General features: G+C 37.2%; 1 protein-coding gene across 5 annotated transcripts in view; it reads left to right on the top strand.

The window, feature by feature from the left end:
- Positions 1–27,691, top strand: part of RXFP1 (relaxin family peptide receptor 1) — a 51,637-nt gene that overhangs the window by 10,013 nt on the left and 13,933 nt on the right. For 4 of the 5 annotated variants that reach the window (XM_075500373.1, XM_075500376.1, XM_075500374.1 and 1 more), the window contains exons 2-7: positions 8,785–8,940; positions 21,937–22,041; positions 22,861–22,966; positions 24,259–24,330; positions 25,948–26,019; positions 27,078–27,149. In XM_075500373.1, coding sequence (XP_075356488.1) covers positions 8,785–8,940; positions 21,937–22,041; positions 22,861–22,966; positions 24,259–24,330; positions 25,948–26,019; positions 27,078–27,149 — 583 coding nt within the window. The remainder of the gene's footprint in view (positions 1–8,784; positions 8,941–21,936; positions 22,042–22,860; positions 22,967–24,258; positions 24,331–25,947; positions 26,020–27,077; positions 27,150–27,691) is intronic. The other variant, XM_075500375.1, reaches the window with a different exon arrangement.

Raw genomic sequence — 27,691 nt, 5'->3', positions numbered from 1 at the left:
TACCGGTCTTCTCCCCCCCATCACAAGACCGTAGCAAAGTTGCTATGAAAGAAGTTACAGCTAAGTCATGCAATTTTTAGTTGAGGGGGCAGGGGGAGGGAAGAAAAGAAAAAAAGAAAGACAATTTTGCCCTTTTTGAGCTAAGAAAAGTTAGGCAAAGTGTTATGATCTTTTAGATTATTTTCTGTTATGAAGAGAAGTTAATGATAGTCACATAATTCTTTGCTATTCTGCTCATTTACAAATAATGTATTCTCAGAACATCATACAAGTAGAATATCAGCAAGTAATTTCCCTGTTCGTTGCCTTTCTAATTTCATTCCCTTTTTCATTGCAGTGTTCTCTTAGGGCTTTGCTACAAGTACTTTCTGTCTCATCTCCTGGATTTCTTTTTACTTCCATGCGGGAATGCACGTGTACACAAACTCCTCTCCTGTATATGGTATTGTGTCAGGAAAGTCACTTAAATCTGCCTTTTCTTTATGGAAACTTGAGAGACATATTACAAATGTCTGTGGTTTGTAATTTAAATAATTTAGTTTTCACTGACCAGTGTTTCACTTTTGCTTACTTTACATATGGCCGACTGGGTTAACTTGTGCAAAGCAACAAGTCTGGAGTGAACTTCTTTCCAGTAATCTCTACTTACTGTCATATATTTAAATTCAGAATGCTGGTTACCCAGATGAGGTGAGTGATTGTTGCTTGAGGGAGACTAATTTATTGATAACCAGCTGTCCTTGATCCTCTTGGCTAAAGTACATTTTAAATTATTTGATTGCTCAGATTTTAAAAAAAAGACCTTCATTAGCTTACTACTGAGCATGTTATGAGATAGGAAAATAAATGTAAGAAGACACATGGCACATACTGCTATATAAGAAACTTTTTTCCCTGAGATTACAAAACATCAAAAATGCCATTCCTGGTGTGAAGCTTCAGAGATCTTTTTTTTTTCTTTTATACATGTCTTTAGATCATTAACTCTTACAAATGCGGTGTTTCAAAGGAGGCAAAAAATGACTATTTGAAACAGATTTCTTTTATCTTTGGGGCTCAAAAAGCCAGGGCAAGTGCACTCCTCGGTGGTTGTGAGGAAGAATCAGCTCCCGGGAGGGGAGATTTCCTTGATTTTGATGGCTAACCATTGCCTTTCTGGGCCTTTCAGGTGGGATGGCACTGACTAGCACAGTGTATTTAACACGTTTACGTTGGCGCCTTCATTTTTATTCTATAGCTAACGCCATCAAACAAAACCCTAGTGTTTCATGTGTCCAGCTTTAGACTTGATATTGCACCGCTGTGAAAAAGGAATTAGTGAAATTGAAGGAGTTGCACCAATGAAAAAAAAACCACTAGGGCAAAGGAAAGCCTACCTTGATGTATTTTCTATTGGAAATCATGTCAGAATACAGACATTACTTCTAAACAGAAATAGTAGTCACATATCATTTAAATTCTGTGTATTTGGGGAGAGGAAGAAAAGGGCAAGGGGAATGCCAGAAAGGTTTGGCTCTGCTCATTAATTTCTGTCTTTGTTAGACATTGTGCTGAACCCTCATCCTCTGGGAATGCCCTACAAAATTTGAGTTTCCGGATAAAATTCATTATACTACATATTGGGGCTTTTTCAAATAATATTATCTCTTTCAGCTCTTTCCGTGCATTAGAATCTTTTTATTCTAAGTTCTGCGTAAACAGAATAAAAAGACAAATTAATAAAAGGTATAAGAGCCAAATCCTCTGGCAAGGTGCCACATGACCAGTCTGAATTGCTCTACTGGCAGTTTCCGGCCCTGGAGTGGATTTATCTGGCAGTTATACAAAGAGGATCTTCCACCACTATAGCAGGATTAATTAGACTGAATTATCTGTGGCATAACTGATAACTAACGTCAGTAATGTTGTTATGAGATTGGAGTCTATATTTTCAAAAAGATAGTACAAATTTTCTGCTTTGGAAAACACTTCTGAAATGAAAGCATTGTGAAATCCACAGCAAGACATAAAGGTACTGGATGAAATTAAAATCCAAGATACTGACTGGATTGGCATGCAATATAGACAGTCATAATACATGCATCTTTTGTGCTAAAATCCTTTGCACTATACCGTGTTTAATGAAAGCAAACATTTTATGTAGTCAGTGATAAACTTATGTGTGTAGTCCAAGTGCTACATATTCCTAGAATGACATCTAATATGGTCTACTAAAGATAAATGTAATGCAATAAAACTGAAAATGTAATTCTGGTTGCAAGAGCAACAGCCAAAATATAAAAAATTGCTAGTGTTTTAGAAATTAAGCTGTTGCAACCATTTGGCATTCTGAATAAATGCCACTGTGTCACTTGCACCCAATAAAATCTAAAATTACAAACACGATGCATATGCTATACAGATATTTAGAAAATGCTGTAGACATCAGGGCTGAACAATTAGCAAAGGAGGAGAGGAGCAAATGACAGAACAGGCAATGTAGTGATAACAGTTTAATTATACTCCTGTGGTGATCCTGTGCAGACGTTTAAATCTTTTAAGCCACTGATGCTTTGCCTCAAGGATTAATGCTAAAGTATCTGTCGCTACTAGAGCAAGGTCTATTTTGGTCTACAAATTTTGCCCAAGGGCTTACTCCAAATGTGTACATTAACAGCATTACAGTTCAAGTGCGTAAAATGTTTTTTATTCTTGTATGAAACTAGAATCTATTTTCAGTATGTCATGTAAGGACAATTTTTAAATGTTAATAAATATTATTTTAATAGTATGGGATTCCCATTACATATTCACAGAAATCACTAGAAAGCTTTTCCTAAAAGAAGTATCAGGTTTAGGAGAGTCTTTATAAAATTACATGCTGGGAAAAAAAAAAAAGGCATTCCCACTGATAAAGCTGTAATAGGTTAAATAAAAGCATGCAAATTTAACTTCGTATTTCTATCCTGAAATACACTGGACTAACTTCATCCTAGTCTCTATCATAAATTGTTCCAAAATTCCCTTGTTTAGTGGGAAAAAGCTGAATAATTCGGAACAAAACCAGGAAAATTAATGTAAGACTGAACTAAATATCATTCACTTCTAGATATTATTGTAAGGGACAAATTCAGACAACAACTTATTTTTAAAAAAATAAGATCTTTTTAAGATGTCATATCTTCTTTTTTCAGCCATTTGGTAATTCAAATGCTTCTGATCAGAGTTGGTCAACCACTTGTCACTACTATTCATTGTCAGTCATTAATTAGCCATCTTTTCAGTTAAAGGAATTCATAGTTATAAGCTTGTTTTATAGCCTTGTTCTGATGATTTATCTTCGAAAATAAAGGTTACAGGCCTATGTGGTCTCCTGCTCTATATTACGCTAAAGGTTTTTCAAAGCCCGTTCACATGCCCTTCAAATACCTTTCAGCAGAAGAGGAATTTTTTTTAACCAACTGTCCTCTTAAAATATTCAGGCTAGCACAAAAATGACAGCCAAAATCAATTTCAACTTTAATGTTTTCTTTGTTGACTCTTTCTGTTTTAGTTGAAGAAAACATTCTGTTTCAAAACAATCATTTCAAATGAATATTTTCGGTCTTCTCTTTCTCTAGCCCATTTCCCGCTGCGTCTAGAAGTACAGCAACTAAAATGAGCTATGGGAGGTTGGGAAAAGTCCCACCATTGGATAAATTTGCATTGGTCTCTGAAAAACTTGGGCTTTTTAGGTAAAATAACTTTCCATCATGGTAAGTACAGGGTGGATTCTTCAGTACCGTGATCATTCCTCAGTCCTTTTCATCCAAGGACTCCATTGTAAAAACAGTTGGATTTCCTCAGCCCCAGTACTTTTAAACTGATAATTTATGCAAAGTGAAGAAAAACATGTTAGCTTATTTGGCTGATGGAATTTGAGAGTCATTTTGGACTCATGACAATGGGTTTTCATGTGATTCAAATTTTTGAAAATACAAAAATATTTTCCTGATATTATGATATGCCCTTATTTGAACCTATATGCAATACAGTTAGACTGGTGTGACTAGCAAGTACCAAGCAATGAGTAATGCTGCTTTGATTAGTCTAATTGCTTATGACTCAGTCTAATCAGCCCAGTATTGTTCCCATTACAGAGTCATATTCACTTGTTTTATGGAAGCTACAAGTAACTGTGTTAAGTTCGTGTTCTTCTAGTGCGCACGACCCTTATTTGGTTTCTCGAAGAGTATTTGCGAGCCAATCTCTGTTCTCAAAATTTTGTGCCATTTTTTAAAGAATGCACAAAACCAGTGAGCTTCATGAATCAATTTAGTTGGAAGGAAAGACATGTTCTCCTGGGAATATCTTGTTCTTGGCTTTCCCAAATGCATTCCCTCTTTTGATATCATTTTATGCAAGCTTAAAGAGGGGCTGTCATGTTCTTTCCCTGGTGATTCTGCATCCATGCAACAGAGGAAAGAGCCTCACCGTCTTATACTAGATGACAACCCAACTCTTGCTATTCCTTTACAAAAAGGAGAGCAGTGGTAAATTACTCTTATATTTTAAAGACTAGCAGGAAAAGAGTTATCCATTTTCTTCAAGCTAGAGGAAAGATCACAGATGTCTGCCTTAGCAATAAGTGCCTTGAAGCAGCAGGTCTGGACAAGCTTAAAAGGTGTATGACATGAATTCTTGTTTTCTTTTTGAAAGTTTGAGAAGAATTGGGGATGGAGGGAGACCCTAAGTACATGATAGTCAGAAATATTTAATTTGCAGAGTCATGAACATGCGCTACTGAGTAGAACATTATTCTCTATTGAGACGGCAAATGTCCTGTCAGAAAGATGCTTATTTTTGGTTTTGCCATTTGTGCTGATAGCAGTTCACCTATTTCTTTTCTATTTGTTCTACAAAAATTGCAAATATTTTAATATTTACTCTGATCATTAGGAGGAAAAAAAAAATCGCTGGTACGGTATAGCTGAAATGTGTGAAATTATCTCTGTGTCACCAGAAGGCAGGAGATCATTTTCTGTAGGAGGTATGCAAAGAAGAGATTTTTTTTTTTTTACTTGGAGTATCTGTAAAAGCAATCAAGTCTGTCACAGATTTATACTTTTCATCTTCATAATTGAGACCTAAATGAATCTGTCCCAAGTTCTACCTTTGCAGATAAATTTTTTATATACAGTTTAAAAATTTTGTCTTCCTTTATCTATCAGTCTACGTTCACCGTATCTCTGAAAAGCATTAGGTTTTTTTGTCAGCTGTGTAAGATAACTATATTGGCTCAAACTTACTCATTATAAAACACAAATAATTTATTTTAATCGAGCCATATTAGGGTTCAAGTTGATTGTTTATACGGTTTGCTGATGGTACTTCTTTTGCGTTATAGGGGGTCTTGTGCTTTTACAATCCTAGTTTGGCAGTAAGAAGCAAAGCTGAGATGTTCTATCCTGGATGAGCTGTGAATGAGAACCTATAGATCCATAGAGGTACTTTTGAAGCTTGATACGCGTATGGAATACAGACGTAACCTATGGATTAATAAAAGGAATAGAAAATAACGTTTTTCTTTTTCTTGATTTAACACCAACGTGAAACAGCCAGCGATATGACGTGATGAAGTAATCATTAATCAATATTTTTTAGAGCTATTCTATTAGGAGTTTTAGCTGCTAAAAAAATGGGCAATGAAACAAGATACTAGAAGAATGGTTCAATTTTTTCAGAGTGGAAAGTCAATAACAGGTAGAAAAGTTGACACCTTTAATACTGCATCACAAAGATGGCATGATAGATCATTATCTCGGCATGATAAACTGCAGTGTCAGTAAAGTTTGTATTTGCAAAATAAGAAGCATAATTTTCTGTTGCTGTTGTTGCAGTGCTATCTTTATGCATTTTTCTCACATAAAAGACACTGTTTTAATTTCCTTAATCCAAAAGAGAATTGTTTGAATATTATCTAGCATTTTACAATGGATTTTACTGTCTTATTTCCTGTCTACCTTTATCAGCTTCGCCAAATATTTTCTCAGAGGGTTGGGGGGTTTTCCATTCGTAAATCTCCTGCGATCTGCAGGGTCCAAACTTCTGTCTTTTTTTGCATAAACAAAGTGATGTTAACAAGTCAGTGGACAAAGACCAGTGCTTTCAATGACTCGACTAGGATGAAGTTGTTAAGTGTTAATGCCTTGTTATCTTCTTTCCCAGGCAGATATTTACATGCCAGGGTAATCCAACATAGCACAAAATGAGTAACGCAGAGATTCAGAATAGATATCATCAAGGCTATAAATTTACAGAGAATTCAAAACTTTAAACACAGTGAGGGATTATGTACTCTTTTGCAAAGAATGATTTCTAAACTGTGACAGTAAATTCATTAATTAGTTCAGGGATTAATATTATTTGATTAATTAATAATAATTTCTGGAAAATGCTATGAAAATCCATTGAATGGTGCTGTGAGAAGATAAATGCCATCATTTGAAATTTAAACTGCGTAGGGATCAGCCTCTTTAAGCACAAAGTTCAGCTCGGTCTGAATATGTCTCCAGTGTGTAGGGTAAAAGGCTTAACAAAACGTAAGGGGTTGTTTGGCGGGTTTTTTTTTTCATTTGGGTTTAATTTTTCCATATTGTTGGTTTTTACCGGGTGTTTCAGTAGCTACTCAGATTGTGACAGCTAACTGCACTGAAGGGAGCCTCAGTTGTCTGACTTCTACCTTTCTGCAGCAGGAGACTGTAGACACTAAGTACTACATGTATTCTGTTTTCTTAACACTACGCCCGCATGAGATTTTTTTTGCTGCTTGTTTTTGCGTGGAACAGGTTAAACATAATGTTCTGAATACAAGCACAGAAGAGCAGAGAGGTTTATGAACAACATGCAAGTGTGAATTCACCCTGGGATTAGAATATAGCCTTATTTTTGGTACCTATACATAAGAGGGGTGAGGAACTAAGGCAAAAGTCTCTTCGGGCAATTGCATAGGTTATACAGTTGTGGATGAAAGCAAATCAACTTGCCAAAATTGTACAGTGATTGTTAGCTGGAATATATGACTTTCTATGCAGGATGCTTCTGACAACAAAGATAATTCTGTGCATATGGGAATAACGGAATATTTATCTCAATTTCCTCCAGATACTGCTCCTACATTTCAATTTTCCACAGTTGTAGCATTGTCAAGGGTTTAACATGTGAAAGTTCTTCCAGAAGGGATTCCTTATGAATCTGAAGTACTCGATTCAATTTCAGGTGATTTCCTTAGTCCAGGAGAAAAAAAGAGGACAAAAATCAGATATTGTGTAATAACATATTCCTTGTTAATCTGAGAAAGTTGCGTAAAAGATTTATATGTTGTCTTATGAAAATAGCCTGGAAAAATACTTCCATGTTTCAGAAGTGGCAATTTACTATCTGAACAAGCATCACATCACAGTTAATGAAGTTTGTATAGAGTATTTCAAGTGCTCTAAGACAGCAATGAAACTTAAAATATAATTTGTGTTGGAATTTTTATCTTTTTTTTTTTGGTGACAGCATCCACTAAGACAAATGCTAGCTATAATGAGGAAATTATATTCCTTTTTAAAAGTGCTTCAGAAATTAAATTAGCAGGCCCTTGCAGAATGGTACTTCACTAGGCAGGCTTACGGAAGCTTTGGGAGCGCAAACAGCACTAGGTAACGTTCTGTGCTGATGATGCTTCTCTCCATTTCCGATATATTGGAGACTGAACAAATTTCATTCTAGAGTAATTTAAAACCCTCTCCATAGTATGGTCCTGGGAAGAAGTTGATCTTGTACGACAAGAAATCTGGTTGGCACCCTGCAATCCGTTACAAAAGCAGTAGATCAGTTGCGCTTACCCTGGAAAAAGTGGTGGTGGCAGAATTTGTCGCCCAGGTGCACTGGAGGGACTGGTAAGGCATCATGCATCTGCAAATGTGGGTAACTGGAGCTGCTGCAGGACAGAGAACGGAGGCACAGAGGACAGGGAGAGTCCTCCAGCTGCCCCGGCTGTCCCTCATCAGCGTCCCTCTACCTTTCCCCCCAGCTCTGCTTGAATGGAGTCCTTGTATTCTGTGAAATTGCTTCCTATAAAGCATGGGCTTAGCAGAACGGCATCTGTGGATCTAAACTTCAGACTGATAGATTCTGAACAATACCCCCAAATTTTTTGGACCAGGTTGACAACTCTTCCAAAGGATTCATAATAGCACCTTTATGTCGTCTTACTCGTTCTGCAGCAAAACCACATCACAGATTTGATCTTACTTTCCTTGTTCTTTGATCCTTGATCAGTTTACGTCTAGTAATTGCTTTAAAATTAGAATACATTTAAAGACATACAATTCTGACTTTGTATAAAAGGACTTATCTATCTGGGTCTAAAATTTCAGCACAAATTAATATAATCCGTATCTGTGTAGCTTATCTGGTATATTGCTATAATAAATTAATTTCTAGCGCAAAGTGAAACAATCCTTTTAAATAGCGGCCTTAGGTCACTTGTCTTGTATGATTAGCATTTCCATCTTATTACTAGAATGCATGGGGAGGAATTACCTGGTTGCTTTATATCAAAGCAAATTTTAATTAGCTGACGACATAAATGTTTTTTGCCGAGTTAACAAGTACTTAATATACTATTGTAATTGCACGTCCAATGAACTAATATGTATTTATCGCTTGATATTCATATTCAAATGCAAATGAGCATTTATAAAAGCATAATCTCAAATATCTTTAAACGTTAAGAGCACATCTTAAAGTAAGCATATTCTTTCTGTTTCTATTTAGTCATCCATGACTCTTTGGAAGATCATGTTTCTGGAGTTGGGGACAGGTGCCCCCTGGGCTACTTTCCGTGTGGCAATATCACAAAGTGTTTGCCCCAACAACTTCACTGTAATGGTGAGGATGACTGCGGGAATCGGGCCGATGAAGACAACTGTGGTACGTGGTTGAGACTTTTCTTTGTGTCTAGCACCTGCAGTCACTGAAATCCATGCAGTGCTCATAAATAGAGAGCTGCGGAGTGTTAGGAATAGGAAAGTTAAATGTTTTGCAGAGGATACAGCAGGTCTTTGTTTTAGCTAATAAAGCCACCCAACAAGCCACGTGCTAGGAAAGAAGGACGGACCACGTTTTTGTTTGTGTATGGTATCAGTTTATCCAGTTTTATCCCTGCTTTGAACTTGTTTGCATGTGTTGTTTTGATGTGTACAAATGGACATACGTGATCTAGCAAAGATCTCTGCTGAGGAGAGGTAGATGTATGCACTGACATAGTTTATATAAAGCTTAATGTGGCTTTTAAAGCTGGCTGGGAAACAACATTTAGAAGAATTTTCAAGGTTTTTCAGAAATCATTTATGTCCTAATCTGGGAGAAAAACTGTGACTGTATGAGTGTGCTGTGCAGGCTGCACTGCTGTGAGACTTTGGGGTTTGGAAATGTCAAAATCTCAGGGAATACACACAGCCAGGTCACTGCTGCCTGCTGTTGTGATCCTTGTCACTCCTGGCCCTGCTGGGTGTGAACTTGAATTGGTTTGTAGGCTTTGCCCCTGTGCAATCTGAGTAGGGCCAGGGCGCGGGCTTTGCACTGCACTTACCTGTCCATGCTGTTTATTTGTGAGCATGGCCCCCGCACAGCTTTAGTCTGTGCTGAGCAGCATCCCTCATGCAGTGCCTGGACACAGCTCAGAGGGTTGCACAGACCTGGGATAGTCTGGGAAAGGCATCCCTATATTTTGTGAGAAGAGAGCTTAGCTATTTGGTTGTGAGCTATGACGGCAGGGAGGGAAAATCAGCCCTAGCACATTTTATTTACCGGTATCGTCAGCTTACTAACAGCCTGCATAGTTTCAGAGCTGCTCTCCAGAGCTGCTGACCCATGGCGGATGGGGAAACTAGACTCCCTATTCCTTAGTAGCTTGCCTGTAGCCGTGGAGGGCAGCCAGACGCATGGCACCTGCCTCCCACGCTGCCTCCAGCTCCCCGCAGCCAAGCAGGTGAACTGTTTGCCTGTCCCAGCCAGGCACGCTGCCATCAGAGCTGTGGGCAGGGGCTTAAAAAAAAAAAAAAAAAAGAATTAAAATATGAAGTGAAACTTCCAAGCTATGTATACCGAAAGAAATTTTCTAAAAAAAATTTCAAAGAAAGTGTGGCAAAGGTATTTTTCACAAGCGTTCAGAAAGAAAGTTAAGAAAGAAATTTTTTACAATGAGGGTGGTGAGGCACTGGAACAGGTTGCCCAGAGAGGTGGTAGATGCCCCATCCCTGCAAACATGCCAGGTCAGGTTGGATGGGGCTCTGAGCGACCTGATCTAGTGAAAGATGTCCCTGCTCTTGCAGGGGGGTTGGACTAGGTGACCTGTAAAGGTCCCTGCCAATCCAAAGCATTCTATGACTCTATGAAAGTTAATGAGGTTTTGAAATAGTTGTTCTTATTGTATATCTGTGAAGCTGATTTTTGTACCTGTGTGTAGTATCTTATTCTTAATGCCTATCAAATTTCAGTGTCTTACTCCATATGAAAGTCACTTTTAATTCTAATCCCATCTAATGGACCTGCAGCTTTTTTCTATTTTTATGTCATTTGCTGATGCATAAACAGACTTTCCATTGCCAGTAATCAAAATCTTGAATAAACTTGGCTCTTATTCTATTCTTCTTCTGTACTTATCTTGCCCTACAGTGGCAGGAATTGCTGATGGTGGTGCCCTCTTATGTTTAAGAAATCCAAGCACTGCACACAGTTGATTTATCCATGTTTCATTTCTGTATAGTACCAGAAAGCCTATCGTGCAAGGACTTGCTGAAAGTGTACAGCTTAATCAAATGGCAATTAGGATATACACAGTCTCATAATGGGATATACAAGACAGTATAACCTGCAAGGCAATTCAGCTGTGATATTGAATCCTCTTCTGGGTATAGTAATTCAAGAATGCGTTAGCTTCAATTTCTGAAAGCCTAAATTAAAAAAAAAATGAGGAGTCATTGTATTGACCTACTGGGAAACCTACGTTATTAGTGTTTTTCTCATATCTTGAACCCATATTCTCATTTAGAAATGCATGCCATGTATAACACATTAAGGTCACATTCAGCAGTAATGTTTTCTCAAAAACTAGTGTTGCAGTCAAAGTTTGTTGTTTGAATAAAGGAAGAGTTGCTTCCTTCCTTGAGAATACGGAATGTCCTGATGAGTTTTTCTGCAGTGCCCCTACACTGCAGTAAGTGTGGGGATCTTTGTGGGATAGCTCTGTTTTGTGACCATTCACCTTGCTTAAAATCCAAGAAAGGAAGCCTCATTGATTAGCTCCCAAGACAAAGAAACTATCTGGCTATTTTTTTTGCTGCAGTTTCCCAGGACCCCTTTAGTAAGCCAAGTAACTGCTTTATGCCAGCAGTTATATCTGGTTCTTTCTAACCATTTTTCAAATTTACAACTCGTTTTCAGTTGAAGTCATTGCTCCTGGTTACAGAAAAGCAATTCAAAATGAAATTATTCCAGTGCAGTAATTGATTCATGCAGTACCATCGGAAATTTTAATCTTATCCACAAGGTACTCTAATTAAGTAGCTCAACTTTTAAGTTCTTGCACACTTTCATCTTGCATAAATTTGAATAAGAGCTTTGAGGTGGCCAGTCTACAACATTCAACCCAACAAGTGTGGGGAGGGGAAAATCGGTGTAGACTCTCAAAGGAATTCAGAAATACTTTTTTTTTTTTTTTTAAATGCATGTATCTCAAACACAGCTAGGTAAAGCAAATGCTTTACTAATGATTTCTTCAGTAATGATAAAGCAGTATCTTAAGCCTACAGAAAAAAGTTAGAGTGAAGACTTGCACATATCTTATGTACAAACCAGTATTATAAGGAAACACAAAGCAAAAATCTGTCATGGACAGTAGTTCTTTCTGTGATGGAAAGGACAATGATGAAGAAGAAAAGGAAAAAAACTCACTTCTTTTGAAAATCATCATACTGCTGTTTGAAAAAAAAAACAGGTTCTCTAAACATAAGAAAATCCAAAGTCCAGCTGTTCAATACAAGCCTCGAAGTGTGCTGAATATTAACAGCAACTGCAATTACTGAAATAGCACTTTTAGGAAACATCAGTGAATGAAACAAGCAGAGAAGCAACTAGCGTAAAAAGCACGCGTAGATCTTCCAAGAGAGTTGCTTTGTAGAAGTCTTTAAATGCCCTTGAAACAAAAAGTAAAAGGCATCAGTGCAAAAGAGACCAACATGATAGGAGCCTGTAAAAATACTGAAACTAGTCACTCCAAGTATCTTGTAGCAATTCTGTCCCTTTCCTCTTTTAATGAGTAAAGTTCTCTCGCTCCCCACTTCATTCCTATAGAGATACTTATTGTTATAATCTTTGAGATGATTTGCAATATTAGTCCTGTTTCATGCGCTGCATGCCCAGTAACAGCAAAACCTGATTATAAATATTTGAAACTAAACCAAATCCTCACTGAGAGATGTGTTTTCAGATGTGCTGTAATCGCCATTCACATCCAACCCAGGCACGTAAAGATTGGCTTCATGGTGCCTTCTTCTAATCTGCTTCCTCCTTCCCTTCCACCATGCTCTCCATGTCCAGAGAATAAACATAAAACTAAGGCCTAGAGAAGTGAAATGACCTGAAATTAGGATCATAGGCAGAGTTGGGAACAGACTCGAGGTCTCAGACTGCTGTGTTAGTGCTTAACCTCAGGGTGTGGACATGCTGCTGGTCAGCTCATCTTCAGCATTTCTTCCACTTCTAGAAAGGGGTGAATTGTAGCCGATATGTCACAGCAGAGTGAAGCCACTCGTCTTTGAAAATTCACATGCCTTTGTCACCTAGTTGGGTTTCTAAAACCAATAAAATACCGTGTGTGATATCCTGATGGGGAAGAGCTTGAGGCAATGTAGTAAACTGCAATAAGAGGAGGAGGCTAGCAATTTATCATGCCCGAAGTGATGGAAGGCTCTTTTTGAACTATCGCTAGATAACCTTAAATGTGCACGCAAAATACAATCTTACCTTTTGAACTTGAAAACATAGTCCATCAAGTAGAAGTGGGTGTCTCTGCAAATTTGTCATGAATATTATATTTTTAAATAAAAATGATTTATTTAAAGTTTCATAAGTTGTCATAAAAGCTTATGGTTTTGAGGACTTTCCTTTTTTAGGCTTGAGTATGGCAGTAAATTTTTCTCTGCTGTTCTGCCCCGTGCTCATCCTTTCTGAAGCACCAAGTTCTTAAAATGACCAAGTGCATTGTTAAACAGTTTAGCCTGTATCACGTTTCACTTGGAGTTATTTTTGTATCTGTTAGCAACACCCAAAATGTGTGGGGGAAAAAAAATATGGCAATTGCAGCATCCTTCTGTGCCCGAGCTTGATTAAAGCTCAAGTTGGCAAAACAGGGCCAGTCTGATAGTGTTTTGTCCTACTGAGAGTACGTTTGATTTCAAACGTAATGGCTTCAGCCTAATTTTCCAGGGAAGGGTTTTTCCTGTTTGTTTACAGCTGTAAGATTTGATTCTGTAGCTACTTGATATTTATAGGTGGGAGGTTAGAACATGTGTTTACTTTATTGCTTTTTTAAATGTGAGCAGGAAAGATAAATACTATGCGTAATCACAAATTCTGCTCACCTAATGCTATGGCAGTGTTGACATGGGAATTGTTCCTAAAACAAGTAAAGAGTATTTCTTATATCGAAGACATTACTGCTGCAATGTTACTGGTAATGTATTCTAAACAATCTCTAGGCAAAGCCCTTCGAAGCCCAATGGCATAGTAAAAGTGCCAAGTACGTATTCCCAAGTACATATTCATGGAAAGAAACATTTTGGAATCTCTGCTTTGACAGTGATGCTTAATGATAAAACAAAATTAAAACTAACATCTGTAGATAAAAACAACAGTTGATTAATGCAAAACAAATATAACAGAACAACAGTATTTGTGATGTAGCTTTTCACTGAGTCCACAAGTGTCTTGTTATCTTAAAGCGCATGTTTGTTTAGATGAACAATTTCTGACAGATGTGACAAATTGCAAAAACATGTGAAAAGTTAAATCATAACATAAATGTACTCTACAAATTTGGACAGAAGACAAGCTAACATTGCCAGTAATCATCTGTGGATATTTTTTTTCAAAATACCAACTCTCTGAGTACATTTAGACAAAAAAAAAAATTCCTTAATCTGCTCCCTAATTAAGTATTTACATTTTAAAACTTACACATAAGCACTTTATATTTTCTTTGTTAAAGTTCTCTGATACGCCATCTACTTGAAGAGCTGAATGAGCAAACTTTTGTCCTAGATAAGGGTCAGCTTTCTCTGAATAAAATTTTCCTACTATTACATGCAGTGATAAAAGTGTAATGTTATCAGTCTAACAACTTTTGTTGTAATTATCTCTTCTAGATACGTCACTGGGTCAGTTATCATTGTGTAGTCGTATCATGCTAATTACAAAGTGCTGCAAAAATTGTCAATGCAGTTAAAATTTAAATCACTGAGACTGACTATTTGTTTTTCCTGTGTGATCTTCTAAGATCTTTGTTGCAATTGACCCTAATATTCCAGCCATTCTGCTGGCTCATGAGCATGATTTGTTCATCGTACCTGTAAATTAGCTGTGGTGCTAATATGACGCCAGTTCTTGGGGAGAAGCCTCCCAGTAAACTGCAGTGTAGCTTACCTCAGGTGTCTTGTTCCAAACCCACCCATCAGCTCTTGAATTAAGTTTGGTACAAAGTTGTAAATGGAGAAATATAGAAACAAAATCAGGTCTCAAAAGGTACTGAGCTTTTCTCCTTTCAGGGGAAACTCTGGACTTTACATCCTACCTGGCCAATATGAAATTGTATTTTATATGTTTTGAAGTCTAAGATTAAGCCCTACTGCTTTGTCTCTGATATAGTTAGCACTATGTGTCAGCATCATGTAGTTACAGGTTCTGAAAATCCCTTGGAGGTAAAGTACAGGTGCACTCATTTCTTTATAAATAGTCCTGCTTTCAGATTTAAGTTTTTCCTAATTTCCATTAGGGTTTGATAGTACCCAAACATGCAGTCGAAATCTACGTAGTTATTGGATTTATGATGTTCTGTTCTAATTTAAAATGCAAACAATAAGACTGACATAACATCTTCAGTCACGCCACCTGGGCTTTTGACCACAACATGTCTTACGAAGCAAGGCTGAGCCTGGTGAGAACTGACCTGGACTGACTCTGCTAAAATCAATGGAAAGGCTCCCACTGTCTTCAGTGAGCAAAGAATCATAACTTACCTAAATTAGGAAACTAATGAAAAGCTCAGATGTTCCAAAAAAACAATGCTTGTGACTCATGTGCTAGCCTTCCTAAATAGTACTGGATAAGACTGTTTAGAAGCACTGTGCTAGCAGTGATTCTTGTGGGTTTTTTTCTCTAGATGAGATGAAGAAATCTAGGTTGTGATCTCCTGCAACTTGTCACAGAAAGAGGAGATATAAAATACAGTCTCTTCCCATGCAGTCTGTGATATATAACTCTCATAAATAAATGGCTTAATTCTTCTTTTCTTAAACTTAATTGGGAATTGAGTAGATATGGTTCACGCTTTGTTTAAAATTAGTGTGTTACCGTCACTTCACACTACTGAAAACTTCTTATGCTCCATCTCAGAACTGGTTGTTGAAATAATTCTTCATTTATTACTAGTACATCTCTAGAGGAAATGGTTTTGTGCAAATAACACAGGTATAAGTCCTATTTAGAATAAAAAGTATTTTAGCATAAGAATTGTTAAAAATGTTGTTAAATGAATAAATTATGAATGAATTATGAATTATGAATGAATTATGAATTATGAAATGAATGTTAAATGAATTGTTAAAACACTTCAGAATTCTTATCAATTTCAAAACCAAAGTCGCATGCATTGGGCCTAATCACTTGCACCTCTGTAGACTGGATTGTTGCACCGCGAATGGGGCATTAAAAAACCAGTGACTACTCTTATGTGTTTGACTACCACTCTACTTACTAGCTATAATAAAAGGGGAATGGAAAGAACACCATGCTCGGGTGTTTCATGTTTTTTCACAAGCAGGGTCTTTAATTATGTAGTAGCTAATGGAACAAAGTAGCCTGAGCTATTTTGAGAGCACAAGTTGCCTCAGTGTTTAGCAATTTGGCTTCTGGACAATTTTTCTGATAGTTCTGCAAAACTGGATTTTTTGGCAGTTAGGCAATGGTTGTAGTGTGTCTGCATTTGTTTTTTAATCACAGTGTCATAGACACATTTTTCCAGTCCAGCGAAGCAAGAACAGGCATGCAGATTTAATTTACGATGTTTCTGACTCTCCAGAGGAGTTCTTCACTGGCTAAATGTATTTACCATTTTGTTCCTCCCAGGCCAAATAGGTTTCCAAACAAAAGGCAGCATTCAGCTCCGCAGATGTAAAGTTCACTTATAGATGTTCATTAAGCTCCGTCTAGCTCATAGGCTGGAAATCACAGAGAAGTTTCCGAAAGAGCTGGGGCAGGGAGCGGCTGTTTGAAGTCTTGCACCTATTTACCTCTAAAAGCACGGGTCTCATCTGTTACTGTGTGCCATGCAGCCATCGGGTGACTGGCTAGCCTTATTAAATAAGTTATAACTTACTACCTCTTTTTTACAAGGGCCTATAAAATTCAACAGGGTGAAAGTAATAACGATCTGTATAGATGTCATGCTGTTTTCGTATGTGTTTCTTTGAAGGTCTATAAACTTACAGAGAATTATTGCAGTTCTGTAGATTTATTAAATCATCTTCAAGATTTCCACAGCAGAAATCTAAATTTCTATGGGATGTTTCAAAACATCTATACAAAAGATATATGTTTTAATATTACAGGATTGCCCATAAGGGATGAGAAATTTCAGAGGGTCTGACTTTCCCATTTTTGCCTCAGCACACTGCAGAAGAGCTTGATGAGTTTATATTTCAAATTAATACTAATAATGAATAATGTTACAGTTGGTCTCATCTTTTCCTGGCCTGGCATTTTTTTCCATCATACTTAAAATATGAGATTTAAATGTATGAGACACCATTCAGTTTTGAGCCCTAGATAGTAAATTCTGTTTATGAAGCAAAAAGAAAACACTTGGAAGTCAGCTGCATGCTCAAAATGTAGTGAATACTTGGCAAAAGATCAGATTTTCAAGCTTCACATGGAAATTTTTCGTATATGGCTAAATTTTATTCTCACTGTCATTGCCATTCATCCGCAGTACATGGCACTGAAATAATCAGGTTTACACTGATGTGCAAATATCAGCAAATGGAATAGCTTTGCTGAAGTTTTGGAGGCTTTTAATCCATTTCGTTATTGAGATCTTTAAATATTGTTGATAACTAAGAGGAATTTCTACATTTCACTAGACTTTTGTCTCTTCTGATCTCCACTGTAATGGCTTACTGCTAAGGAAACTTTCAAGCAACTCAAGGTTTTATAGATTGATTCATGCTATTAGTTTATTTTAATTTATTCTGTCACATTTATTTAAAAAATTGTGAATACTTCAAGAAAAACAGAATAGAAAATCGGGTTAATCTATATAGATTAAAAGTATTGTTATAAAAACTGGAAAACTCCCCTATGCAAGTGTTTCACAGGAGTAAAGCTACAATGTTGAGAAGATATTTATCTTTTGGAAATTTGAGCCTGCCTATTTTCTTAAAAGTTGCAGTGGATTAATTAAACTGTTTTAAAATCTAGAATAAAATTGTGTAAGCACATAATCTAGCTCATCCAGAGAACTGATTTCTTGTTTGAATGGATTTCATTCCTGTCTGTTTTTCTGTGATTGCATTGTCACGTATAAGTAGGCAAGCTACATTTAAAGTAAGCAACAGGTACAGGAAGCAGTCAATGTGCAGTGGCACCATTTGGTGGGGCGTGAATTGCCTTTGCCTTGGCTGGTAGGTGTCCAGTTTATAGGTTCTTCATTTTTTTCCCCTTGGGTATCTAAATTGGGGCTGTGAAATTCACTCCCAGAGTCAAATGCTCCAGGCACTGCAACACTCCTCTTTGTAAAATCTCCGTATGGTTTTAGTCTTACTGTAAATTATTAGGCTGTATCAGTATGGCCCAACACTGTGGAAAGGGGCAATTATATTCCTTCATCTGTAAACATTTTAAAAGGAATTGCTTCTTGTCTGGAGGATACAGGTTTTACTTGTACTAAAAGATATCCTTGTGAAAAGCCTGAAGGCATTTCTTACAGCAAGAGAAAGTATATTTGAACTGACAGAAAGAAATATGTCCACGGGTTATGACCACCAACAGCAAAGGCAAAACAAAGGGTGACACAGTGTCTTTGTAGAGTGCTTATCCATTTAACTGATAGCATTTCTCTGCATAATAACCTATGAAGACATGGCTGAGGGAAGGGGAAAGTCGTATAGATAACATCCTTTTCATAAGCTCCGACCTAAATAAGAGATGTATTTTTAATTGAGTAAAGCTGATATTTTCTTGGATCTGTCACTGAACAGATTATTCAAATCTGTAGTTTGTCAGGATTAACATACGCTTTCTCATTCTCTTTCCCATCAGAAATGGTAATTGACAACTTCTAGCAAGGAACAGTGTATTAATCAGTAGTCAAATAAGTCCCATTTACAATTATTTATTTTGCTTATCCCACATAGGGGAAGATTTGCTGATGCCTTGTTTTCTCAGATCTCATTTTTAAAGAAGTGCAGCCAACATAATCTATTTTAGAACTGGCTCAGGAAAAAGTAATTTCTCATCTGAGCTGTACTCCCCCAAATGATAGATGTGGGATTTCAAGACCAGTACTATTACCAGTCATTTCTTAAAGTGTTTGGAAAACCTCATCTCAACAGAGGTAAACAGATCACAAACCTACCATATAAACTCTAAATGATCACAAAGAGATTTACAGTTCCGGCACTGAGTGCTTCACGGAACGATTGTATTAAATATAGCTATTTGCACAATACATTCTTCTGGGATTTGACAAAACAGTTTGTATAAAATAGAGACTGTCCCAAACTTGGCACAAAACTTGGCCCAAAGCAAACATTTCTGAAGGTCAGAAAACTTTGAATAACTTGCTTTGTTATATTCGGATATGCCTTTGTATTTCTAGTAGAAGGCAGGAAAATCAACGCCATGAGAAAAGCCTGTTACTCAAATGAACTGACCAGAAACTCCAGACAACTGGAATGCTTCCAGTACAAAATAATTCATCTTCTCCTTTCTCTCTGCTTTTTTCCCCCTTCTTTTTTTTATGGCCATGCAAAAATACACAGCTGCCTCTCAGCTTCCTTGGAAGCGCTGGTGAACTTCCCCTTCGCAGTGAACTGCTCCCTCGTTCCCATTCGCGCAAGAGGCACTGCCCGTGCTTTTTCTCTGCAGATGTGAACTGCAGTGATGGTCACCTCTTGTACACGCTTTGTCACATGGCAAAGCACTTTAAAAGTATTAAAAGGTGGAATAAAACCTCATCTATCCACTCTTCAGTGTCAGAAGCAGGGAAATGCAGCAAAATGATACTTTATATGTTCATTGGCTTACAGGAGGATTAGCATTTATGACTTTTAACTATATATTCAGAATCTGCAGATAAGTGGTTAGTTGTCCAAAACTTTCTATGAATGTAATTATGAATTAGAAAGTCCAAAAATACTTTGAGACTGTATTACTGTCTGAAAAATATTTGTTTGGTATGATTATACTCCAAGAATAATCTCATTTTTAATACTTCTTTACAAATTTCTGTTTAAAAATCCTCAATGAAAGATTCTTTTCTTCTTAAATCTCACCTCCTCTGCGTAGATTGTATTCCCACTAGTTTCTTCAGGTCCCAGTTGCTGGGTCCAGTCTTGCAAATGAAAGTCAATGGATGTGCTCCAGTTAAATACTCAGAAATAGTGATAGAGGAAACCTCGTTACAGCCCTAACTACAGGGCAGTAGGTTTACAAGGCACTCGCCACTTGGCAAAGGATCTGTTCTCATCACTTCATCAATTACGGATTCCATATTGCAGTTTTGTGACCTGGTCCTAAAACTGAACCTCTGCTGAGTATTTAAAACAGGCGGGAGCAATATTTCTGCAGGTTTGCCAACACCTTTCATTTTGTCCAAAATGCATTAGGCTGCTTCTGAATATCAGCTTAATGATCTAACCTGGCAAAACTGCTAATGGATCAGCGCATACCAGCTGCTCTCAAGGAAATTAGTAAAATGTGCTTAAATGTCTTCTCTGGGTGGGAAGCTGGCATTCTTGCAGGGCATAAATTAATTCACATTAATTTTTGAGTGAAGAAGGCACTTTTCAAGCCTGTCTTTTCTCTTAATGGAGAAATTCCTGGAGACAGAGATTTTGGTTTGCTTCGAGTCTTTTATCTTTTCAATTTATGCATAACAAACGAATAACTAGATAAAAGATAGTTTACTTAATCTTTCATAATCTCTATTAATCAGCATGTCTAGCACCTCTTTCCAGCTTGGGCAGCGAAGAGGCAGGCAGCTCAGAGCAGCTCCATCTGCTGCCACTCCGTAGGCAGGCTCCAGGAGATGCTGCCAAGGTAATTCCCCCGCCTAGCTGAGGAAACAACGGAGTCGTAATGCGACGTGAAAAAGGAGATGCCATTTCAGAATGGGGGAAGTTGCAAGGAGTTAAATACATTTTATTTCTCCCTGCCTATTTTGAAGCCAATAGATATAGGAGTAATGCTTACTTGAGTATGAAGATTTATAGAGAAATGTCCATGAGGAAGGGTATTTAAGTATAATTAAACTATTACCATGTGAAAGGGCCGGGGGGGAAGACTGTTGCTAGCATATCATAAAAGTAAAACTAAGGCTGTAATGACTAGCAAAACAGAGCCATCCTCAGAGTTCTCATATAAACGTTGTTTGACAGTAGGTATCATTAAAAAGTCATGCTTTCAATTATCGCTGATGCTTTGACTCACCAGCTAGTGAGTGCCGTCCTAAGGAGCATTTCCACTACTGGTGCATATTCATCACATGAGATGCTTTAAACTAAAAGGATGTGGGTGTTGTTAAAGCTGAAGAGAGGTCAGGCTCAAATTAATAAAACTAAAATCGGATGACAGCTTTTAAAGGTAAGGGGTTGGGGGTTTTTTTTGGTGGTGTGTAGTCCTGCCCTGTTTTGGAAGTGGTTACCTGATCAGTTACTTTACAGATGTCAGGTATAAAACAGACTTCCAACAAACAGCTCTGTAGTTATTTCCAGCACCACTGTATCTGGAAATCCCCATTTGTGGGAAGGAACTGAAAGATCTACTCTTCAATTTTCACCTTTATGGCCCTAATCCACTCTGTTCCAGTACATCTATGCACAGTGACCAAACTGGTAATATGGAAAAATGCCTTGTTTACAAAGATGCATATGGAGCTTAACTTAAACGTACTGACTTGAATATATTACACCGCGTCACCCGTTTTCTTGAAAAGCAGTGTTCATTTGGTCTTCATCCAGATTTTCAGGAAAGAAATTATAGGCTGTGATAGTGTAGTCAAAGTCGTAGTAATCATTTGAGCTTTCCTGGACAAAGTGACAAAACCACACGTTTAAGGAGGTAGGAAAATACGGTTGCCTCCAGTTTTTAGACTCCTATGTAAACAAAAAGTTCTGAAGTGAAAGATTATACTTTTTTGGTGCAACTGTCACAGAAAATGTTGTTGTTGAGGGTATAATAAGCTGTTCCTGCTATGCAGCTCATAATCTCCGTATATACCTGTGATTAAGCAGCTGTATAAAGATAAGGTCATCTACTGGTCTATGAAATGTTCTGGAAAAATCGTGTTATTGAGATACAAATTGAAGCAAAAAAATGGATGCAACTAAATTTCTATTTTAATGTGTCTTCTCTTTGTGGTTTTTTTATTAGAAGACAACAATGGCTGGTCTCTGCAATTTGATAAACATTATACCAAGGACAAATACAATAAAATGAAATCTCTGTATGCATTTCAGACAAAGACACCTGAGTGCTGTAAGTAATTACAGATTTTATTTGTGTGATTGTTACTGATGATTCCTAGAAAGAAATACATAGTAAATATGCTTATCAGAAAGAGAAATACAGTGCAGTTTCATTTATAGTAAAACAGAATTAATGCCTCAGTCAACAAATGCACTGAAGCTAATTTCAGTTCCATTAAGAGTGATTCATTTTCTGTAAGAGAAGTGTAAAACATACGCCAATTAGGAGGGCAATATAAACGCATATCTGGATATATTAATACAGCTGGAAAGACCATGAAACGCACATCTTTTGGAGTGAAATGAAGGCAACGTTCCTCCAAATTCACTTCTTCGTACATCAAATGATTCTTGCAAACCCCCTCCACTTCTGCGGGCATTCGTCCCTTCGTACAGATTTTCTGATTGCTGTCTACTGTGAGCACTAACTTAAAGCACAGAGATGTGGGGAGGGGGGGAGCACAGACTTCCTGACCCATTTTCATCCCATTTTCACCTGGACAGAATTGTGCTCATTCTACTAAACATAAGAGAACTGAATAATCTAAAAAAGAGCCACAAAAATCTGAAAAACTGCTACCATGCCAGGTTCCTGTATATCACGCCTAAAGCTCAAGAGCTTTTTACCAGCTCTTTCACAGAGGTCAGGAAGTAATATAATTTTTTGTGCCCCTTTGTATGTATTATTAGGGTCACATTAAAATGTGTGCCTTAATTTCTGTTTAACATAGCCTGGTACGTCTGTCTTTCTGCTCACTCTTCTTTTACACCATATTTCTTTTCTCCCCATCCCATCACACCACCCATCCACGTTCTTGTTTTCACGCAGTGGCTGGTGCTGTGCCAGCAGGATGTACCTGCCAGGGGCTGGAGATCTTCTGTGATGCTGTCAAACTGCATGCTGTCCCGTCAGTCTCTTCAAACATAACCATGATGTAAGTAGAGCTGAAAAGTGGTCTCTTGCTCTGTTCAGGCTTGACTATCAATCCCACGACCTTTTCACAACTACAGCCTTATAATTATGACCAGTTGGCTCAGCTGGTGCTTGTGAAAGCATAGTGTCTCTCTGTTGACAAGTCCTTTAATGTTTTAAGTACGGATTTTCCCTGCATAAAAGGAGAGAAAAGGAACTAAAAAACTCTGTGTGAAGTGATCATTTCATATTTGTAACAGTGACTTGAGCTAGCAACAGTTTCAGGAAATCTAAAGAAATCTTCAAAAGAAATGTTTCCTTTTAAGACACAATGCTTAGGACCTTTTTATTATTCTATGATCCTACCAATATTCCTAGTCTACATTCCTGCCAATAAAGTCAATAACTTTAAACTCAGTGGAACTACCTGCTTAAGCAAATCTTTTTGGTTCTCATTTGATGTCTCTGAATACGCCATCATTTAAAAGGATTTAATCTGGGCTGGGTCATCGTACAGATACGTATGCGTAAGCCAAACTTTTTGAAGTGATCAGGGAATGGTTGATATTGCTCTTAGTTTGCACATCCCCATTTGAGAGGCCGCTTTCTGTATGGTGAGCAGAGGGCAGCATCATGTGTCCTTACCTGAGGATCTTCCCTGCAGAGCAGGGGTGCAGACCTTTCTGTTCGGTTCCAGTTTGTGCTCATGTGTGGCTGAGGTTCTTGTTGGGTCTGTGTTTGAATACCGCAATACTTCATAACGAAGATGGATGCAGAATGTCAAATATACATTTAAACTGGCTGTTGGCTCAGGGTCAACAGAGACTTCAAAAATAGTGGCTCAGTTCTAGCTTTAGAAAAAGCAGTGAGTCAGTTCAGCTGGCTGTCGGGATGGACTCTTTTCTAATCCAACCATGCCCTGAACGATTTTTGTTCTTACCAGGACACTTGAGTTGGTGCCCAATGGGGATGGGGGGCACAGGGACATGTGCGCTGGGAAATAAGCTCTATATGCATTGGAGGTTTGAAATATATCTGTGGTTTAGTTTATACTCAAATCTTTTTAACTCTTAGATTTAACTATTATTTTGTCAATTGCTCTGGGGAAATGGAAGAATATTTTTTGATGATAAAGTATTTGGCTTACTGCTTAAATAGATACAGACATTCAGACAAACAGAGGAAGCACAGTCAGATGGTTTCATGTTGCTTTTATTATTTAGCAGTGTGAAAGCTGCTCTTATTGAATAACAAAAGTGGCAGCACTGTAGGAAGCCGGGAGAGTCATTTTACTGTGTGCATTGATTCTTACAGGTCTCTTCAGAGGAATCTGCTAAGGAAACTTTCTGCTGACATTTTCAAGAAATACCAAGACCTTAAAAATCTGTAAGGGAGTGCTTCAACTTAAAGTATCTACTTAGTCTTAAATATTCATCCTCTCCCTCTCACATACACACACACAGAGCTTAACATTTAAGTGACAACCCTCAGTTTATATGCAAAATTCTGCGTATGTGTATGTATTACACATCTAATTGTGTAACCTGTTTGGCTCAAATAGTTTTATTTGACACCTCTCTTTTTGCAAAACCATAATTTCTGCATATTTAATGTTTTTATATTGACTATTCTATACCAGAAAAATGCTAAACCTTCATAGTGTCTGAAGGAAGTTACCTTTATAATGAACAGTAATATGTCAAAAGAAATTAAAGCAACTAAATCTATTTATTCTGCAAAACGAAAGTTTGGAAACTTAAACTTCGCATTGCCATGGGAAGCTCACTCACACGGCACTTGGTTTTACTCCTAATTATGTCTGGTACCAATTTGATAACACCCCAACTAGTCAAACTGTTACGGCAGCGCAATACTGCGTCATGTTTCATGATGTGTGACATATACGTTGTTCAAAGACCATGGCCTTTAACAGGTTTGCTTTATCCAGAATTAGTGAAATTAAGAATTAAATGCAAAAGTCTAGAGCAGGGCTCCTGTGTCACCAATCCAAGGCACTTAACAGGCCTAGAAAACTTCGGGGACTGTAACCTTCATGGAAACTGTGCTGTACTGCAGCACCATCTTCTGTTCACAAAGTTAAGTGCCGTTATTACCTTAAAGTCTTGAAAGAAACGTTGCCGTTAAAAGAAATATATCCATATCTATCTGTACAAACCATTTGTTTCTAATAATAATTTTACACGTTTCTGATCGATAACTGTACATTTTCAGAAAGCTCTCGAGCAGTGTTTGCACAAACCCATTTTGTAAAAGCCAATGTCAGATTTCTTATTTGACGGGAATGCGTCTGGGTGCTTTATTAACTGTAATTTCATTAAAAGCATTTATATTTAAATATTACTCAGCGAATAATACTATAATGCTTTAAAATTATCGGAAAAGGATTTAATGTTTGCAGTTGATAATATTTTTGAACTTATTTCATCAAAGTAGATAAAGAAAAACAGAAGGAAAACATTAGCATTCTTTACAGAAAATTAGTAAGATTCATTTTACATTTTTATTATAATATCTTAAAATAGCAGCATGTTGAAAATTCTTTGACACTGTAAACAGAAAATGCAAAAACACATGTTAATTTGACATTTGCCATGCAAAATGATGTTGCTCGTAGCAGGGTTCTGGCTAAAGATTCAGATCAGGTCACACGGGTGAGAACTGCAAGGTTAGGACTAAAACAGGAGGGCGCGTACAACCGCTTCGTTGTTCATCTCGGGCAAACCACGCAACCCCTTGAATGAATTTTGTAACGCTGCTGGGAAGGGGGGTAAACACCTTTGCAAAGACTGCAAAGGTGTTTTAAACTACAGCTGTGAAACAGGTATTGTCAAATTTAAGATCTAACAAGTCTGACAGCTGCTTCTCAAGTACCACGCACGCATTCAGTTTAGTTGATGGATTTTTTTAATTGGTTATTTATGCTTGCTTTGACTTTGTGTGCTTAGAGAATTAATTGTTGTTGTTGTTGTTGTATCTTCTTAGGTATCTTCAGAATAATAAAATCCGAGCTGTATCTGAGCGTGCTTTCAAAGGTTTATACAACTTGACAAAACTGTAAGTATTGCTCTTTGAATACTGAAGTAAAGAGCAATGGGAAGAGCTCTGAGGGTCGCTACGGATGTCTCGCTCTTATTTGATTCAACGTTAGGAAGTTGCAAAATGGTCTAAATCTTTAACTCAACGATTGGATTGAGAAAGCAAAGATAGATTAAGAACTATCTGTGCAAGTTTATCTGACAGGACAATGCTTTGAAAATGCAAGTGGGCTCCATGCTTCACTCCTGTTCCCCAAATCTGCAGAATGGAAGGAGACAGTATGACAGTTACCTGCATAAAGTCAGAAAGAATGAAAAAGGAATAAAACAAAAGCAAGAGCTTGTGATGAATCAAAACTCTTTGATGTTGTATTTTGGTTTACAGATGCAAACCAAAGTAACCAGTATCAGTAATGAAAAGAACACTATTTTCTTTATTTTGCAGCAGCTTTTTGAAAGAGGCTTCTAACTTTTAAGGAAAATGCTCAGTGAAAGAAATGATACATAAATTGTGTTGTTCGGTTCAGCTTTTTGTTTCTGCAGAGTTTTTAAAAGGAAAATTTTTTTAGATGTTGTACTTCTTTTTCCATCACATGAGTGTGGTTGATTATCTGTTATTATAGCTGCTGTTATTACCTTCCCAGAGTATTTATAGTACGCCCTCCCCTCCTCTTCATTTCTCAGGCTTTCTTTTTCCATGATTCTGGTGTCTACATTTGACTAACGTCCTTAGCTGAGACTGAACGGGATCCTGGGAACATTCATGGAATGAATCACTCCACAGAAGGAAACTGGAAAGGGCCTAAAATATGACACAGTGAAAATATTTAGCTTGCTGTGATTTCTTATAGATAAGACAAAACGTTCCACATAAGCTTTCCGAAAGTCCTCACCACAGAGAGTCCCTCCTTGTTCTCAAAGAAGGACACGAAAATTACCATAATCAAAAATGATAATTATGAAAAAATGTTAGTAGTATTCTGATCAATTACGAAGGAAAAATCTTAAAACTCATTTTCATGCATCTGATGCTAATTAATCATTCCATTTGTTTATCTTTTCTTGGTCTCGTTTCAGATACCTGAGTAACAACAAGTTAACCAGTTTGAAGCCTGGTGTCTTTGAAGATCTCCACAAACTTGAATGGCTGTATGTTGTTTTCTTATTTGTATGTTTATTTTCTCAAGGAATAATTAAAGCAAGAGAAAGAAATATTTGGATTGCTTTCATTTTTGTGCATAGTAGTACTTTATACAAGACAATAATGAAGGAACTTCTGTTACATTGTGCGAGGTAAAAATCCAATTGACTTTGGTGAGAGCAGAAATTAGGTTTTGGGCCTTAATGGCTCCAATGACTGATGACTTTTACAATACTAAGTAATGTTAATTAGTAATTGCTTGTTACAAATTAATACATGAAATAACTCAGATGCTATCAAACAGTAGAAAAAGAATTTTTGGGGCAGGTCTTTCCCTGTAATTAGTGCTTAAAATGTCCCAGACAAAATGACTGTCATAATCTGAAATATTGGTTTCTTACTGCTTTTCAGACAGATGAAAATGAAATACTATTTTGACTCAGTAAACTTATTAAAAATAAGCAAATAATAACATGCCTAATGTTTTTCTGTGTGTTTGGAACTCTTGGATTGCTGTGGAACACTGTTATGTGGTGCTGCTTTATTTTCA

Source organism: Mycteria americana, chromosome 4 (genome assembly GCF_035582795.1).
Source record: "Mycteria americana isolate JAX WOST 10 ecotype Jacksonville Zoo and Gardens chromosome 4, USCA_MyAme_1.0, whole genome shotgun sequence".
Taxonomy (NCBI): Eukaryota; Metazoa; Chordata; class Aves; order Ciconiiformes; family Ciconiidae; genus Mycteria; species Mycteria americana.
The sequence above is the reverse complement of the archived record's forward strand: the minus strand, read 5'-3'. Positions and strand labels throughout refer to the sequence as shown.